At 49.5% G+C, this 19,421-nt stretch overlaps 1 protein-coding gene across 1 annotated transcript; it reads left to right on the forward strand.

Annotated features, from left to right (window-relative positions):
* The first annotated feature begins 420 nt into the window (after positions 1-420).
* On the forward strand, positions 421-8,252 carry LOC121032420 (thioredoxin-like). Its single transcript, XM_040478450.1, has 2 exons — positions 421-501; positions 7,747-8,252. Exons 1-2 carry the CDS (start codon positions 421-423, stop codon positions 8,098-8,100), a joined length of 435 nt encoding a protein of 144 aa, XP_040334384.1. The 3' UTR covers positions 8,101-8,252.
* The last annotated feature ends 11,169 nt before the right edge of the window (positions 8,253-19,421 follow it).

Below are 19,421 nucleotides of genomic sequence, written 5' to 3' on the forward strand. Positions count from 1 at the left end.
GGGACTGGCGCCCCCCCACCGCGCTTCCCTCCCGGGTCCGGGAACACGTCGGGGCCGCTGCAGGGCCGGCTGCAGAATCCGGATGAGAAAAGGCCTCGGCCCCGGGCCGCCGCGACTAATACCGGAGACACGAGCGGGAAGCTAAGTCTGCGGACACCCGATCTCCGCCGAGACGGCGGCCGCGTGCCGCCACCTGGTGGCCAGGGCTGGGAGCGTCCGCTGGCGTTTGGCGCTTTGCCCACCTGGTGGCGACTCGACCCAGGTGAGACCCGGAGAGCGGGACTGAGATCTTCCCCTCAGAAGACAGGTGAGAGCCTGATCAACGGGGGACATTTTCTGAGTAATGTTTCCATAAACATTTGAAGGCTCTGAGTTCTTTCAAGAAAAATCCTTTCCAAAAAAAAAGAGGCAGAGCACAGAATGACGGTGGTCATTATAGCAGCCCAGGTGCCCCCTCTTACACAGCAGGCCCTGCTAAACGCCATTGCGGTTGTCCCGCAGGTAACACGCACAAGTGCCGGGACAGGGCTTTCCCACCGCAGGCTCCAGCTCACAGGAAGAACTACATTCCAATGTGTCCCAATACTTGCCTATATATATGTATATGGCCCCTTTTCGTGTTTTCTACTCCATGCTACTTAGGGTTGCCAGATTTAGTAATAAAAAAATAAAAAAAATAAAAAAAAAAAAAAAGGGGTGCCTGGGTGGCGACTGTTGGGCATCGAACTCTTGATTTGAGCTCAGGCCATGAGATCGAGCCCCGTATCCAGCTCTGCACGGACAGCATGTAGCCTGCTTGGGATTCTCTCTCTCTGCGCCGCCCCCCCCCACTCTCTCTTCCTCTCTCAAAATAAACAGACAAATAAACATTTAAAAATACAGGATCCCAAGGGGCACCTGGATGGCTCAGTCGGTTAAGCATCTGACTTCAAATCAAGTCATGATCTCGTGGTTCACAGATTCCAGCCCCGCATCAGGCTCTTGGCTGACAGCTCAGAGCCTGGAACCTGTCGGATTCTGTGTCTCCCTCTCTCTCTGCCCCTCCCCCGCTCCACTCTGTCTCTCTCAAAAATTAATAAACACTTTTAAAATTTTTAAATAAATAAAAAAGATCTTTGGCCCATTAAAAAAAAATACAGGACCGGAGTGCCTGGATGGCTCAGTCAGTTAAGCAGCCGACTTTGCCTCAGGTCATGAACTCGCGGTCCATGGATTCGAGCCCGTGTCGGGCTCTGTGCTGACAGCTCAGAGCCTGGAGCCTGTTTCAGATTCTGTGTCTCCCTCTCTCTGACCCTCCCCCATTCATGCTCTGTCTCTCTCTGTCTCAAAAATAAATAAACGTTAAAAAAAATTAAAAAAAATATATAGGATCTCAGTTATATTTGAATTTCAGATAAATAAATGACTTTTTTTTTTTAGTATGTGTACATCCCACACAATATTTAGGGTATATTTTCATTTAAAAAAATTATTTGTTTTGCAACTGAAATTGAAATTTAACTGGGTGTCCTGTATTTTGCTTGGAAACCTTAATTCTACTCCATTTGTTTAATGCTGGTTACAATACTGCAACCCAATATTACAGCCTGCTAATGAGTCAGAGGCCCCAGTTTGAAGACATTGCCTTAGGTGACAGGGCCAGAAGCATTTCCTTCTGCAGGGAAACCAAAGTCAGTGGAAGAATTTGTACCCAAATTGGACAGCCACCACCCCTCCCCTGCCAAGGCCCACCCCCCCCCCCCACCTTAGCTGCAGTGAGCCACTTCCCCCACCAATGGCCTGGGCACACCATCGCAAAAGGTTTGGGAGTTTTTAAAGATGACTGTGGTGCACACACATGACTAGGCACAATTACTCTGCTTTTTAAACAAATATTCAATGTGCTAAAATACTACATTTTAAAACCTGGTTTTTGAGTATAAACAGTTTAAAAATCTTATTGTGCTGTTTATAAATCCAGTCAGTTTTTAGGGGCGCTTGGGTGGCTCAGTTGGTTGAGTGACCGACTTCAGCTCAGGTCATAATCTCACAGTCTGTGAGTTCAAGCCCCGCGTCGGGCTCTGTGCTGACTGCTCAGAGCCTGGAGCCTGCTTCGGATTCTGTGTCTCCCCCTCTCTCTGCCCCTCCCCTGCTCATGCTCTGTGTGTCTGTCTCTCTCTCAATAATAAATAAACATTAAAAAAATTAAAATAAATTAAATAAATCCAGTCAATTTTCACAATCACAAGGGGTCTTTGGTATTTAGTCTCATTTACAAGGGAGGTCAAGTAAAAACTCTTAAACCTTTAAAACTATACATTTAATTACTGTAAATACTTCCATTGCATAATTACAAGCAAAACATTCCCTAGTAGATGTAAACTGGTACAGCCACTGGGGAAAACAGTATGGAGGTTCCTCAAAAAATTAAAATAGAAATACCGTATGATCCAATAATCCACAACTGCATATTTACCCAAAGAAAATGAAAACACTAACTCAAAATGCCTATGCACTCCTATATTTATTGCAGCACTATTTACAATAGCCAAGATATGAAAACAACCTAAGAATTCATCAATAGATGAATGGATAAGGAAGATGTGTGGTGTGCGTGCATGTACACACACACACACACAAACACACTATTATTCAGCCATAAAAAGGGATGACATCATGCCATTTGAAACAACATGGAATGATCTATCAGGTATAATGCTAAGTGAAGTAAGTCATGCTGAGAAAGACAAATACCATATGATTTCACTCACATGTGGAATCTGAAAACAAATGAATAAACAAACAAAAAGCAGAATCAGACCTGCAAATACTGAGAACAAACTGATGGTGGCCAGGAAGAGGAGGGTGGGAGATGGACTAAATGGGTGAAAGGGAGAGGGAGACATAGGCTCCCAGTCACAAAATGAGTAAGTCACAGGAATAAAAGGCACAGCATAGGGAATGTAGTCAGTGGTGTTGTAATAGCACTGCACGGTGACAGGTGGCCTCACTGGTGGCCAAGCATAGCATAATGTATAGTTGTCCAGTCACGACATGCACACCTGAAACTAATGTAACATTGTGTCAACTACACTCAAATTAAAAAATTAATTTAGGAACGCCTGGGTGGCGCAGTCGGTTGAGCTTCCGACTTCGGCTCAGGTCATGATCTCACGGTTCGTGGGTTCGGGCCCCGCGTCGGGCTCTGTGCTGACAGCTGGGAGCCTGGAGCCTGCTTCAGATTCTGTGTCTCCTTCTCTCTCTGCCCCTCCCCCACTTATGCTCTGTCTCTATCAAAAATAAAATATTTTTTAAAAAATTAATTTTAAAAAACCCTAATAGGGGTGCCTGGGTGGCTCAGTTGGTTGGGCGTCTGACTTAGGCTCAGGTCATGATCTCACAGTTTGTGGGTTCGAGGCCCGTGTCAGGCTCTGTGCTGACAGCTCAGAGCCCGGAGCCTGCTTCAGATCCTGTGTCTCCCTCTCTCTCTGCCCCTCCCCCATTCACACTGTGTGTGTGTGTGTGTGTGTGTGTGTGTGTGTGTGTGTGTTAAAAAATAAATAAAAATTTTTTTAAAACCCCCAGTAATACGGTAACTCTTCAGTCCTGGCACACAGAAGAAGTGCTTTCTTTCCAAGCGCTAGCAGACGGTGAGGACACCTGTCATGGAGAGTGAGGACACCATTATTTCACGCACACACATCCGCTCCCCCCCCAACCCCCCACAACGTAGACCAGAACTTCTACTGGAGGGAGATGTGGAAAGCAAGGATTCAGGTCAACGTCTTTCCCTTGCCCGGGAAGAAAGAAACCTGGGGAGAAGCTTCTGCCTAGGAGGGGGTCCCCGCGGACGTGAGCTCTGCTGTGAATGTCAAGTTTGACGTTGGACGAGTGACTTCTCCCCAGGGCCTCCTCTACAGAGTGACACCCAGCATTGAGCAGTTTTACTCAAGATCACTTCTACCTTCGCTTATTCCACGGATGCTCATTAAGTTACCCAAGACACGGAGGCTACATTCGTTTCCCAGGACTGACCTAAGGCACCACGGACCAGGCAGCTTACACAACAGGAGTTCGTATGCTAGTGGTTCTGGACGCCAAAAATCCACTCGGGGCCTCAGCAGGGTGGCTTTGCTCCTGACACCTCTCTCCCTGGCACGTTGATGGCCATCTTCTCCCCATGTCCTCACGTGGCCTCTGTACATGTCTGTGTCCTGATCTCTGCGTCCTGATCTCTGCTTCTTATAAGGACACCGGTCCTGGGGCACCTGGGTGGCTCAGTCGGTTGAGCGTCTGACTTCGGCTCAGGTCACCATCTGGCAGTTCGTGGGTTCGAGCCCCGCGTCGGGCTGTGTGCTGACAGCTCGGGGCCTGGGGCCTGCTTCGGATTCTGTCTCCTTCTCTCTCTGCCCCTCCCCTGCTCGTGCTCTCTCTCTCAAAAATAAGCACTAAAAAAAATAAACAAATAAGGACACCGGCCCTATTGGATCAGGACTCACCCTAATGACCCCTTCTTAACTTGACCACACCTGTGTGGACCCCATCTCCAAATACAGTCACGTTCTACGGTGCTGGGGGTTAGGATTTCAACCTGTGCATCTGGGGAGGGAGGTAGTTCAGCCCATAACATAGATGCTGGTGCTTAAAAAACAGAAAGAAGACACAGTCCCAGGACGTGAGGTGTCCCAAAGCCTGGTAGATGTGAACACAGCCCAGCCCACAGCAGAGCCCAAACCCGGGCCGAGCCGTGGCTGTGGCCCGGAGCAGGGCCTCCCAGAGCCGCTGCGGAGAACCCAGGCCCAGCTCAGACAAATCGTCCCTGTGCGTTTCTGTGTGTTTTGGGTGGGGCAGAGGTTGGCCACAAGTGCTGCAGGTGACAGCTAAGTCACCCATGCGATGGGTTCCAGTCATTGCCATGCTGCCCTGTCCACGGGGAAGCCTTGCCGGGAGCAGAGCTGGGCTGCCCTTCTGTGCGGCGCGGGGAGGCTTCCACAGCGCCAGAGAGCAAAAATTACGGCACGGCACAGAGCAGGTTGTCGAAAGTATGAGCTCGTGGCCAGATCCCTTCCCTCCCACCCTCTCCTGCCCTCCGAGAAGTCACCCCCTGTCTGCCCTGCTGGCTTCACTCAGCGAATACTGTTCTTATAAACAGCTGGCCCAGATTCCCAGCTTGAGTTAGGACGCTCCCCAGGCAGTCAAGGGTGTTCGGTGATGAATTTCAACTCGGCTTAAAAGCATGAAAACTTGCAAGCAACCTTGGGCTGCTCCCTCCAGTGGGGACAACGCTGCCCTGCCGGCACTCGCCGGAGGCCCTGGCCCCACGCGAGACCCCATCAGCCTTCAGGTGCCTGTGGCACTTCCCCCAGACTCGATGCTGACTCACGGAGCCACTGCAGAAACGTCTCTGCTTTAAACTTTAATTGACCTACATTCTTTCCTAGATCTCATGACCTGATTTTCCATTTTCTCTCTGCTGGGACCCACACGGCAGCAAAAGAACCACCTTCTCTTTAGCCCCAACACCCGTCAAACAGGGGCTTGACCTCCAAAGCAGAGGACACAGGCACAGAAGCAGGCGGGGGCTTGTGACAAACGCGTCGGTCAGGGGCACCGTTCCCCTTCATCTTTGCATCTGTAATCACGGAGGTGGGGCGAGGGGACAGGTCCAGGCCGGTCATGCCCAGAAGAATGTGGTGGCCGTAAGGACGCAGACCCTGAGATCCAGGGAAGGTGACTGGTCCAGAGCACAGCTGCCGAGCTCTGAGATCCAAGCTTCCCATGGCTGCCACCAGCCGTGACCGAGCGCAGCAAGGATGTGCGGGCAGGCCCGCTCCTAGGACACAAGGCCTCCTCTGATGGCCGCGCCAGACCTTGCTGAGGCAGCAGGCCCTCCAAGTCACCAGCCTTCCCTCCTTACCCCGGAGTCCAATGTGCATGGCTGTCCCCGCTCTTCCCGCCCTCGGCACCTGCACCCCTATTTCCTCCCCCACGGACATCTCCCTCGTGCAAACCTTTAGTCCCCGCTGCTTCTCAGAGGAGCCCCAACATCACCCCTCCATAGTGACATGGGAAACAAAGGCCAGAAGGAAACGGCAGATAAAATTAAATTTCCTCATAACCTGCAGCCCATTGACAGATACTTCAGACCAAGACAGAGTAGAACGTTTCTCCAGGCACCTGCGAACATCCTGATGCTAACGCCTTACTAGAGGGAAAACCACCTGAGCTGGACAACAGCAAGGCCTCAGGCATCTTAGGAGTCTTCCTCAGCACATCACAGATCCTGTCCCCACGTTTTAATAAAATCACCTTTTTTGCACCAAAGATGTCTTCAAGAATTCTCTCTACGTCGTCAGCTCCGGACCCCCCACCATCACCCCAAAACCTCATCAACACTCATCACTCGACAAAGTGCCAACGTGGGCAGGAAACGGAGCTGGGTGCCGCAGCGTTTGGTCACAAAGAGCCAACAGTCTGGCTGCAGGGCACGCAAGCAGGGCAGAGCAACCTGTTAAAGATGCAGAAGGTCCTTCCTTTCCTTTGTTACCCTATTTGCCCTTGGGAGGGCAAAGCACGACAAATAGGCTTTTTTGTTTTCCAAGGTAGGCGTCTCTCGAAGCAGTAAATTCTAGTGTTCCGGCTGGGAGGGTAATCAGCAATTGTGTTTCCCAAAGGAACAGCAGGAAACCACCAGGCAGGTGTGGGGCTCCCCAAAGACAGGCCATAAACAGGCACAAAAAGAAGGTTCATTGGAGGGGAGGGGATGGGGTGTAGGCATTTTCCAGGAGAGACATGGCCAGAGCAGGAAGGGACAGCAGGCCAGAGAGACAGCATACAACGTCATCGGAAGAATGCACGGCATCCAGGCCGGACCAGGGGGCAGCAGAGATCCTGTATTCGGGAGGGCGGCAGCCCCATCCAAGGCAACCAAGCTCAACCAGCCAAAATGATGTCACCTGGTCACTTTGTGTTCCATGGGTTTAAAAGAAAAAGTGGCTGGGGCACCTGGATGGCTCAGTTGGTTGAGTGTCCGACTTCAACTTAGGTCTGTCTCATGGTTTGTGAGTTCAAGCCCTGGATCTGGCTCTCTCTCAAAATAAATAAACTTAAAAAAACAAACAAACAGAGAGAGAGAAAGTGGCCAAGGGCAGAGCCTGACTCCTGAAGACATCCTGACGCCGTGCTGGGACCACCTTGGGCAACTTCCACTGGGCAAGAGAGAGAAAGAGCCAAGTGTCCCTTAGCAGGAGGCCCAGGGCCTCCCGCCATATTCCTGACTCTCCATTCAATCTCGGATTTCCTTACAACCCCACAAAGCCCTTGGGTTCTCTCCAAACTGACACGCAACGTGTCCCTTCAACACCCAAGCAGAGTCTCGTGACCACTCGTCACCCCAGGCCAATTAGGGAAGCGCTCTCCGTGACAGCCAGTACGTGCACACATGCAGCTCACAGAACAGGACTGTGGTCACTCTGTCCTTCTGCTGCGTCTCACTTTTTAAAAATGCTCTTCTGTGTAGGATGTGCCCCAAGAGTGAACTTCAAAGCGAACTACGGCCTACGTGGATAATGACCACACGTCGATATGGGCTCATCAATTAATTGTAACAAATGTCCCACCTGGTGGGATGTCCCACTGGGAGAGGCGTGCCTGTGTGTGGACAGCGGGCATGATGGAAATCTCTAATTTCTGCTCAGTTTCACTGTGAGTCTAAAGCTGCTCCCGAAAGGTAAAACGTGGGGCGCCTGGAGCTCTGGCCGTGTTTAGGATCCACTTCCATTGGTCCTTACGGTCGTTTGTCAGACCCCAGCCGCCAAAATAGTGAAGCAGATCAAGAGCAAATGTGCTTTTCAGGAAGCCTTGAACAGTGAGGGGAACACGTTAGTAGTTGACTTCTCTGCCACAGGGTGTGGGCCTTGCACAATGGTCAAGTCCATCTCTCATGCCCTCTCTGAGAAGGATCCCAACGTGGTGTGCCTTGAAGTAGACGTGGGTGACTGTCAGAGGTTGCTTCAGAGTGTGAAGCCAACCCTCCCGTTTTTAAAAAAGGAAGAGAAGGTGGGTGAATTTTCTGGAGCTGATAAGGAAAAACTTGAAGCTACCATTAATGAATTCATCTAATTATGTTTTCTGAAAACATAACCAGTCATTGGATGTTGACAACTTGTGATATTTTTTTATTTACAAAAAGGAAAGATCAAGTATGAAGACTATATACCCAACTGCCATCTGATTATAAGTGACAATAAAATATTAATTCTAAAAAAAAAAAAGTGGGGCACCTGGCTGGCTCAGTCTGCTAAGCATCCAACCCTTGATTTCTGCTCAGGTCATGATCCCACGGTTCGTGGATCGAGCCCCGCGTCAGGCTCTGCACTGACAGCACTGAGCCTGCTTGGGATTCTCTCTCTCCCTCTCTCTCTCTCTGCCCCTCCCTCATGTGTGTGCTCTCTCGCTCTCTAAATAAACATTTTTTAATCTTTTTTTAAATTTTTTTTTCAACGTTTTTATTTATTTATGGGACAGACAGAGACAGAGCATGAACGGGCGAGGGGCAGAGAGAGAGGGAGACACAGAATCGGAAACAGGCTCCAGGCTCCGAGCCATCAGCCCAGAGCCCGACGCGGGGCTCGAACTCACGGACCACGAGATCGTGACCTGGCTGAAGTCGGACGCTTAACCGACTGCGCCACCCAGGCGCCCCTAAACATTTTTTAATCTTAAAAAAAGAGAGACATAAAAAGTAAAATTTAAGCAAATGCTCTCTGGCTGCTGCCTGGAGGGTGGACAGCACTTCCCAGAACTTGATCTCAATAGTCCTTTTGGCCCACATTTTTCCCCATCCCACTTTATATTATACCAAGTAATTTAGGTAAAACGTGTGCCCCTCCCCAGGGTGACAAACTGTTCCAGTTTGCCTGCGACTGAGAAGTTTCCCAGGATAAGGGATTTTCACTGCTAAAACCAGGGAGGTTCTGAGCAAACTGGGCCGAGGGGGTCACCCGAACTCCCCCTCAGAGCCAGCGCTTGTTAGTAACACGGCCTCTGACCTCCTACCCGTGAGAACTTTGCTCAGAACCTGCTGCCTGGCAGATGCTGGACAAATAGACTATGGTGTCCTTATCATCACTTTCAGTGATGACTCCCGCAGGGCCAGTGGGGGTGTCTCCACGTATGCTTACTGGGCTGGACTGGTATGGTTGTGAATTCCATTTCTAGATGTATGGGGGTCTCCTCTGCCATTCATCAGGGCTCACCCCTTCCACAAGGACATGGCTTCCCAATGTTCTGGGCTGAAGGGCCACAAGACACTCCTGCACGTGGCCAGACGCAGGGCAGCTAAACAGGCCTATCCCCTCTCCAAAGGGAAGAGTCTGCTGACCGCACACGTGGCTAACCCGGCACGGTCAGGCAACACTTTTTTTATTTATTTTTATTTTTTTAATGTTTATTTATTTTTGAGAGAGAGAGAGAATGAGAGGGGGAGAGGCAGAGAGAGAGAGAGAGAGAGAGAGGGAGGGAGACACAGAATCCGAAGCAGGCTCCAGGCTCCAAGCTGTCAACACAGAGCCCGACGCAGAGCTTGAACCCACGAACTGTGAGATCATGACCTGAGCCGAAGTCGGACACTTAACCAACTGAGCCATTCAGGTGCCCCATACACTCAACTTCTGAACACGTGTCCCGGAGAACCTCATTTTGATAGCACTGCACTGTGATCTCCCTCAAATAAGATGGACCGCTACCTCATATGTCTTCAATGGCCAGGAAGGGGCTGTATGTTCCCCAAAGAGGAAGATGTCATTACTTGGGGGAGCTTCCAGAGCACATGATGACCTAAAGCCATTTCATCCCCCTCCTCCCAAAACAATGATGATCAAAGCATAACACATCTACAGGGGCCGTATTCATCCTAGGTCTGCGAGTTCATGGCCCTGGTGTAGAGCTCTCCTAACGTAATCCAAATTCTCACAACGGATGTTAACAAGAGAGCCAAAGAAAAATCTACCTTCTCAAAACTTGTTATATATCTTAGAAGGTCAGCAGTATCAGATATATGAAAACGTCCACTGATAACTTCCCTTGGCATTTTTATCCAAAGGCCCACACGCAAATAACTGCAATTTTGAAAAGGCTGGGAGACACGTAGTATGCATATCAAAATTTCTGCCGGCCATTAAGTGGTGGAGTTTGTTGGAAAGTGGCAGCTATCACTCAAACAGAAAAATACTAGGCACTGAACTTCATTTGTGCAGTAAGATGAAATTAAATCAATTTATCTATGTTTAAGGAAAAGATTCAAATTCAAACTTGGAATGATATACTATCTGGGGGGAAAAATGGGGTGCCTGGGTGGCTCAGTCAGTTAGGCATCTGACTCTTGATTTCAGCTCAGGTCATGATTTCACTGTTCATGTGTTCGAGCCCCCATTGGGCTCTGTGCTGACAGTGCAGAGCCTGCTTGGGATTCTCTCTCTTTCTCTTTCTCTGTTCTTCTCTGACTCACATGCACATCCTCTCTCTCTCTCTCTCTCCCTCAAAAATAAAAACTTGAAATAAAGAAATGAGAAAAAAAAATTTCTAGCCAGCATTGAGGAAGAAGAGAGCCCTAAAATTGTTGTCTAAGATGTGGCTAATTCTAGGCCAGTTCTTTCTAAAGCAATGCATAACTTCATCACGGTTTCTTCTTTGGAAAAGCAGGGATGAGGACAAAAAGTCGTCCAGTGTCCCTCCCAGATCCAAGAGTCTCTCACTCTGAAGCAGAAATTGCAAACTGGTGGCCCACAGGCCAGACACAGTCCCTTTGAGTTTTGTTTGGTCTGCATGGAGTTTGGTTTTGTTTTGTTTCCTTAGTTGAATGTGGATGCCTTTATATTTCTATTCCCGGAGTCCCTGTGGTTCCTCAGTGCCTCTCACAGCCCTGCAGCCCTGCTGTGATCACCTGAGGGGGGAGGGGGGGTGGCTGGAGGGCCCTGGGAGGATGTGGGTGTAGGATTCTTGCCCTGGGAGGATTTGGGTTGACAACTCTTGCCCTGGGAGGCTGAGGAGTTGGCGGTGTTGCACTTGATTCTGTTACCACTTGAATCTTACTGAGGGGTGACTTCCATCTACTTTGGTTTCTACTGTTCCGCAGAGTAAATTTCTTGTCTTTAACCCACCCCCCACCTGTTTTACAGGAGAATAGCAGTTCAAAATGTTAAGACGGGCTCAGTGTCACAGAGTTAGCTAAAATTTATATCTTCTGGGGAACTTTTTCAATTGAAAAATAAAGAAAAGCACAAAACAGAAAAGAAACTTCATATAAATATGCATGATTGTCAGTATTTATGATACGGACCATATTTAATCGCAGGCATGTGAGGTTTCTATCAATTGTATCACTTGTATCCATTTACATAGAGTTGCTTAGGTTATTATAGGATGTTTTTTTTGTTTTGTAAAACATACACAACATAAAATTTACCGTTTTAGCCATTTTTATGTATACGGTTCAGTGGCACTGAGTATAGTCACATTGTTAGAAAACCACCATCCATCTCCAGAATGTTTCCACCTTCCCGACCTGAAACTCTTTCCCTGTGAAACGCTAACTCCCTATTACCCCCTCCCCCAGCCCCTGGCATCCACCCTGTTACTTTCTGCTTCCATGAATCTGCCTACCCTAGGAACCTCATCTAAGTGGACTTATACAGCATTTGTCCTTTTGTGACTGGCTTCTTTCACTTAGCACAATGGGTGAACCTTGCAGACATTATGCCAAGTGAGAGAAGCCAGTCATGGCTTTAAACGCTGACTGTGGTTTTAAGGCAGCAGAGGTGTGTGTTAAAAATAGCCGTGAACTTTGTAAATATCTAACCGAGAATGACCTAGCCCGAAAGACTTCTTTCTGCATGAAATACCCGAACATGTGAGCAGCCTTTATGAGCGCAACTAAAAAGGGAACTCTGAGCACAGGCTCCTGGCACATAAACCTCAGAATAGCTAAGCTTTACTTACCAAGTATAACAGTACAAAATGTCACGCTGGGAATGTTGAACGTGGGGGTTGATAGCCCAAGAAAAAAACTGCTCACCTAATTTAAGGAAACTCAAAACGAATCCTTTCTTGCCTTCAGAACTCTAGATTGCAAAAGTCCCATCTGGTACTAACTATATTTACTCAGATGGATCAGTACCACAAAATAAACGTTATTTAGAGCATATTGTTATGGGTTCTGGAAGGCTCTTCCATCTGCCAGTAGATGTAGGAAACTGACCCTAAATATGGGACTAAATCTTGTGCAAGTGGGAGTTTAGGGATCAAGAAAGTAATCAGACCTTTTCTACATCATGCCCAAAGCCCCCTGCAATCGCCCTGGGAAGTCACAGAGCAGCACACGCCCCAGGGGGATGATAAAGGAGGTAAGCACTGGGTTTTGTGATGGCAGCTGAGACAAAGGTTAGCCTCACCTGTCCCTATCACAAGGGCCAAACAGCCTGCTGGCACTCGCTGTCGTTCACACACACACACACACACACACACACACACACACACCCAGCTCTGCTCCCCAGGGACTTTGGCAAAGCTGTATGACCTCTCTGCACCTCAGTTACCTCATCTGCAAAGTCCACTGGCCAACAGAATCTCCCTGGGAGGGCTGTGTTAGGGATTAAGTGGTCGGTGTGCATGAAGCACTGAGGCCACGGGACTCTCTCACTGTTCGTGCTCCAGGAAGGCAGACGGCCACCGGGTCCTTGCTGACACTTCGGGAGTCTTGTCTCCCAAACATGAGTGACGAGCCAGGGCCAGGTTTTACATTTGGAGTTGTTTGGGGTCCTTCTTTAAATGTCAGCCGCAAGTTCAACTCTATCTCCCCAAAGGATACATGGAAGTCCGGATCCTGAATGAGGTGAATGAGTCCTTATCTGGAAACAAGGTCTCTGCGAATGAAATCAAGTTAAGAGGAGGTCATACTGGGCCAGGGTGTAGGGCGGGCCCTACGTCCAACATGTCTGGCATCCTTCTGAGAAGACACACACAGACAGGCACACGCAGAGAGACCGCCCCGCGACAACGCAGAGGGAAGAGGGTCACCTTCCAGAGACAGCGCTTGCGTCCAACCAACAGCAAGTGGAAGAGCATCCAGGACGGCTGGCCATCGCCAGGCACAGAGAGAGGGCACAGCCCTGCCGGAACCTTGATTTCAGACTTCTGGCCTCCAGAACCAGGGGAGAAGAAACCTATTGTCTCACATCGGGTCTGTGCTACTTGGTTCCAGCGGCCCTAGAACACTAGGGCAAGGTCTCAAACGTCTAACTTCCCTCGAGCTGGCACACAGATGCCATTTGATGCACGTTCGCTGGAGGAAGAAAGAAACGAGCAGAGGCGTGAACGCCAGCGCGGAGGTGAGGCAGGCAACGGGAGTGAACGGGACAGGTATGGGCCACGTGCACGCCTGCACAGAGACACGGTGGCTGCCATCTGCGAGCACTCATGCCCCACCTTCAGCTCTGAATGACAGAGGTGTGGCCACGTACGGGTATATCCCAGCATTGCCAGGGCTTCCTATTTCCTGCAGAATCAGAAATCTAGGCTTTCAGGTGACATCTCCCCAGCGCCCACAAACAACCATACGCGTACAAGTGGGTACAGCACCTGCAGGGGCCCCCTGTGTCTCTAATGTCCTGCTCGGCCGCAGGCGCGATACACAGTGGTTGCTTGAAGCAGGTCAGCGTCCTGAGGAGATACACCCTCAGCCCTTGGGTCCCGCCTCCTCTCATGTGTCTAAAAAGGAGCATTGGAGCAATTAAAATCCAGCAAAGGAAGGGGAGCAAACTCTAGAACTGGGATATGCCAAACAGGATAATGAGGTCCTAGACAGTGGGAAAAACCCTACAGCTGGACATCAGCACCCCAGCCCCAGCCTTGAGACAAATCCTCCCTCTAAGCCTTGGTTTCCCCAACCGTAAGAGGAGGGGACAGCATGAGGTGTTGGCACGCCAGTGAGAGCACACGGGTGGGCGCATTGTGACAGCGGCACAGCGTCACTGGGACAACCACTGTGAGGCCCCTGGCCGTGGTGCATACAACACAAAGTCTCCGACAGCCGGCCCCGAAACTTCTCCGAGCGGCCTGGGCACCACAACTGCAACACAGTCACTGGGACGCCGATTTTGTTCTTTTTGACTTTGATTCCCAGACAGACTGTCTGAATGAGGGCTCGGGGGATTACTCAAAAGAAAGCTGCTGAATCCATGGTGAAGGAAAAGAGGTACCTGAGCTCCAAAGTCATGTGGTCCCCTGGCCTTAGGGCTGTGGGTGGTCCGGGGACCAGCAGCACCTGCGGAACCAGGGGATCTGGTTCCAAATCTAAATTCTGGGCCCCACCCAGACCTACTCTCTCACACTCTGGGGAGGGCCCAGCAGTCTGTGTTTCAATAAGCCCTCCAGAGATTCTGATGCTTACCTCTATTTGAGAACCACGGGCTTCGGGAAACCAAGTCCTGCATAGATAAGCAAGAGAGGCATCCTTTAAGAAACACAGAGTCCAGGGGGCACCTGAGTGGCTCAAGGGGTTAAGTGTCCGACTTTGGCTCAGGTCATGATCTGGCAGTTTGTGAGTTCGAGCCCCACATCGGGCTCTGTGCTGTCCATCCAGAGCCTGGAGCCTGCTTTGGATTCTGTGTTTCCCTCTCTCTCTGCCCCTCCCCCACTCACACTCTGTCTCTCAAAAAATGAATAAACATTAAAAAAAATTTTAATAAAAAAATACAGAGTCTGGAACGTAGGATAGATCATCTGTACTCAAAAATTAGATCCAGGGGCTCCTGCCTGCTTCAGTCGGTTAAGTGTCCAACTCGATCTCGGCTCAGGTCCTGATGTCAGGGTTGTGAGTTCAAGGCCCACATTGGGCTCCATGCTAGGTGTAAAGCCTACTTTAAAAAAAGGAGGTCTAGAAGGCAACTCCACCCAACGTGCCAGCTGATTCTGCTAAGCGCATAGCAAGCTGTGCTTCCTGCTGGTGTGGGTCTAGCGCTCCACTTCGAGGCCACAACCCACAGGTCAGCAGCAAGCTAACTGGCTGGCATGTGGATGCTTCACCTGGGTGGATAAGATGTGCCAGATTCGGGGCGCCTGGGTGGCTCAGTGGGTTTAGCGTCCGACTTCGGCTCAGGTCATGATCTCGCGGTTTGTGAGTTCGAGCCCCACATCGGGCTCTGTGCTAACAGCTCAGAGCCTGGAGCCTGCTTCGGATTCTGTCTCCCTCCCTCTCTGCCCCTCCCATGCTCATGCTCTGTCTCTCTCTGTCTCAAAAATATATAAACGTTTTTAAAAATTAAAAAAAAAAAAAGATGTGCCAGATTCACAACTAAAGAGGACAGTGTGTGGCAGAGGTGGGAACATGCAAAGATGCCCCCTCACAAAGGCTTGCAAACAGCTGTCAGGAGTCAGCGGGAATCGCAAGGTCTCCGGCGGGACAACTGGCCGCAGGACGCCCCTCGGCCTCCCCCAGGCCTTTTATTGTGGTGCCCTCCCACAGCAGGGCCCGAAGTCTGAGCAAAGGCCTTTCCTGCAGCCACCAGACTTGAGCAGGTGAGGGTGCAGCTAGGTAGCCAAACACTTTGTTTCCCCGAAGACAGGACCTGAGGCAAGCCAGACGAGACCAGCATAGCTGCCGCCCTGTACTGTGTGTGGCTCCCCGGCGACCAAGACTCAGGCAACCCAAGAGCAGAGCCTGTTCTCCAAGTCATCCACATTTCTCCGCCATCTACTGAATCAATACAATCGTGTACTTTTTTCTCTCTTTCCAGGAACGACAGAAGATAGGCTCCGCTTGGAGTCAGATGCTCGGGAGCAAGACGACATCATGTCTGTCTCCAGTGACACCTCACTTCCTCTCTTCCTCGTAGACACCTCTGCCTCCTGCCTCTGTCCCCTTTGTAGCTGACTCCGTGCGCTCCTCAAGGACAGGTCCCCTGACCACAAGCTGTTCAGCCTAATGAGGGAGGCAGACCAGTAAACAGGCAGATGCAACAAAGTGCCATCTGAAAGCCAGAGGTGCGGTGGAAGTATTGGGTGGGAGGGGCCTGTCACAAAGGCAGGGAGACATCCTGCCCAGAGGGTCAGAGATTTCAGGAGTGGGGACGAGCTTCAGTGGGAGTCAGAGAGCTGCTATTTGTTTACATAAGGCCCCTGGGCAGGGCCTGTGATGTGGGCGGGGCCTGTATCCCAGCAACTCAGAAATGTTTATTAACCTGGGCGCCTTAGATTACCCTGGTTTGGGACACTAGCTTTCAACGTAGCCAACGCCTTTACCACCTCTGTACTCATCAGATAACCTTCAGTTCCCTCCTAGCAGCTTTGAATGTCTGCTCTATGCACACCCCTGTGACAGGCTATTGCCGGAAGAAAAACAATGCATAATCCCCTATAGCTCCTACTCCAGCAGGGGAGACAGGAACTTGCCTAACTAAGCTCTGCGATGGAGGCTAGAGATAGCTGAGAGCAGGATGTCATAGAGGCCCACCGTCCAACCAGATGGCTCATCACAGAGGGCAATGTCCTGGGCCCCTCAGTGGCCCACAGCTCAGAAACACCAAGGTTCTTGGTCCGTGCAGACTTGATCTTGCTCGAGGGGCAAATTCACGCTAAACAAAACAGACACCCATAGCTGAACAACCACAAGGCCAATTTACCAATTTACCTTCTCAGCAGCTATTCATGTCTGCCCTTCGAGGCAAGTGCTGAGAGGCATCATTCAGGCACTCATTTGACAAAGATTTCATAGGCACCGGCTGCCCATTACTTAGCAAACTGCGAGCACCTGGTTGGGGTAAATACAGCCAGATGAGGCGGAGAGCCAGAAGGAGGAGGCAGAATTGTGCAATGAGCTTGGCGTCAAGCTAGAGTTCAAACGCTGTCCCCCATTTACTAGGCAGGTGACTTGGAGAAAATTAACCTTCCTGACTCTGTTTCCTCATCTGTAAAATGGGAATAACAACACTACTTCACATGATTGTCAAAGGATTAAATGGGACTTCACATGTAAATTGCCTAGTTTTGTGTATGTTTGTATTTACCTGGGAAGGCTGTGTCATGTAATGGTTAAGGGAACAGACTCTGGCGTCAGACAGATCTCAGTTTAATTTCCAGCTCTGCCACTTACTAGTATATGATCTTGGGCAAATTTTTTCCTCTAAGCCTCAGTTTGCCCTGCACTGAATGGGAGGAACCTGCTTCAGATTCTCTCCTTCCCCCCCCCCCCGCCCGCCCCCGGGGGGGGGGGGGGGGGGGGCGGCCGCCCCAAAAAAAAATAAACTTAAAAAAAATTTTAGGAAAGGTATCTTGTATCGAGTACAAAACCAAAAACTCTTTAAAAAAGGACAAAAATTCTTCATAGGGACTAAGAAGTAACTAAGATAGTGTATCCAAAGCACTTAGCAAATTCTTAGGCTCTAAGAAGCATTCAAAGGTATGGTTAAGAATAATTTTATAATTGGTTTTTTTTTTTAAAGAGCGCTAGTGAGTGGGGGAGGGGCAGAGGGAGAGGGAGAGAGAAAGAGGGTGAGAGAGAGAATCACAAGCAGGCTCCACGCTGAGCTTGGAGTTCGATCATGCAACCCTGGGATCATGACCTGAGCCTAAATCAAGAGTTGGACACTCAACCAAGCCACTCAGGCACCCCAAGAATAATTTTAAAAAGTTATCCCCAGTTCAAGCCCCATGTTGGGCATGTAGCCTACTTTTTAAAAAGTAAATTTAAAAAATAAACTAAAATTCTGGGGTGCCCAGTTGGCTTGGTCAGTAGAGCACGTGACTCTTGATCTTTGGGTCATAAGTTCAAGCCCCACATTGGGTGTGGAGCCTAGTGAGAAAATAAAAATACAGGGGGCACCTGGGTGGCTCAGTTGGTTAAGTGTCCGACTTCAGCTCAGGTTATGACCTCACAGTTCATGAGTTCGAGCCCCGCCATTGGGCTCTCTGCTGTCAGCACAGAATCTGCTTTGGATCCTCTTTCTCCCTCTCTCTCTGCCCCTTCCCCGCTTGTTCTCTCTCAAAAAAATAAAAATAGAGCTGTACCTGATTAGATACAAATGAGTGGTACACCTGCTAAAAATTAAAGTTAAAATTAGTACAAACTTTTTTTTTTAATTTTTTTTCAACGTTTTTTATTTATTTTTGGGACAGAGAGAAACAGAGCATGAACGGGGGAGGGGCAGAGAGAGAGGGAGACACAGCATCGGAAACAGGCTCCAGGCTCCGAGCCATCAGCCCAGAGCCTGACGCGGGGCTCGAACTCACGGACCGCGAGATCGTGACCTGGCTGAAGTCGGACGCTTAACCGACTGCGCCACCCAGGCGCCCCCAAACTTTTTTTTTTAATTTTTTTCAACGTTTTTTATTTATTTTTGGGACAGAGAGAGACAGAGCATGGACGGGGGAGGGGCAGAGAGAGAGGGAGACACAGAATCGGAAACAGGCTCTAGGCTCCAAGCCATCAGCCCAGAGCCTGACGCGGGGCTCGAACCCACGGACCGCGAGATCGTGACCTGGCTGAAGTCGGACGCTTAACCGACTGCGCCACCCAGGCGCCCCAGTACAAACTTTTTTTAATGAAATTAAATATGAAACCATCAAACATGGCAAAAAAGACAATCACTTCGTATTTAGCTTTATTAAAAAATACTTCTGAGGGTTACCTGGGTGACTCGGTTACCTACCAGACTTCAACTAAGGTCATAATCTCACCGAGTTGGAGCCTCACATCCGGGCTCCCTGCTCTCAGCAGGGAGCCCGCTTGATCCTCTGTCCCCTCCCCCGCTCATGTCACACGCTCTCTTTCAAAACTAAATATAAAAAAATAAAAACTTAAAAAAAATACTTCTGAGAAGGCAGGCCTCTTAACTCAGACTAGTTTCACGCCCATCTTTTCCAACAGTTTCTAAAATAATGTCATGCGCGTGCAGCTATGCAAAAACCCCAATGTTCCAATGCTGCTAAGGCATATTTCATGTTGAACCAGAAGCAGCTTGTTTGGGATCTACCTTTTCCATTTACCTGATGGGAAACCTGGTACCCATAAAGCATTATGCATTTCTTTTAACAATCATACCCCCATGTATATACACCGGGTGGTTATAACAGAAGCTCTGGCACCAAGGACACAGATCACTTCTCTCAACTCTGGATCTTCCCTTTGATTTATTAACCTCCTCACCCACATTGTCAATTTTAAAGCCTCAGTCAGTTAAGCGTCTGCCTTCGGCTCAGGTCAGGATCTCACGGTTGGTGAGTTCGAGCCCCACATTGGGCTCTCTACTGTCAGTGCAGAGCCCGCTTCGGATCCTCTCTCTCCCTCTCTCAAAATTAAATACATGTTAAAAAAAAATTTTGTAATGGTTTATGAAGCTTGTAAATCATGATTTACTTTAATAAAAATCAACATACCTTTCAGTGCCAAC

Source organism: Herpailurus yagouaroundi, unplaced genomic scaffold (assembly GCF_014898765.1).
Source record: "Herpailurus yagouaroundi ecotype Mexico unplaced genomic scaffold, PumYag 141, whole genome shotgun sequence".
Taxonomy (NCBI): Eukaryota; Metazoa; Chordata; class Mammalia; order Carnivora; family Felidae; genus Herpailurus; species Herpailurus yagouaroundi.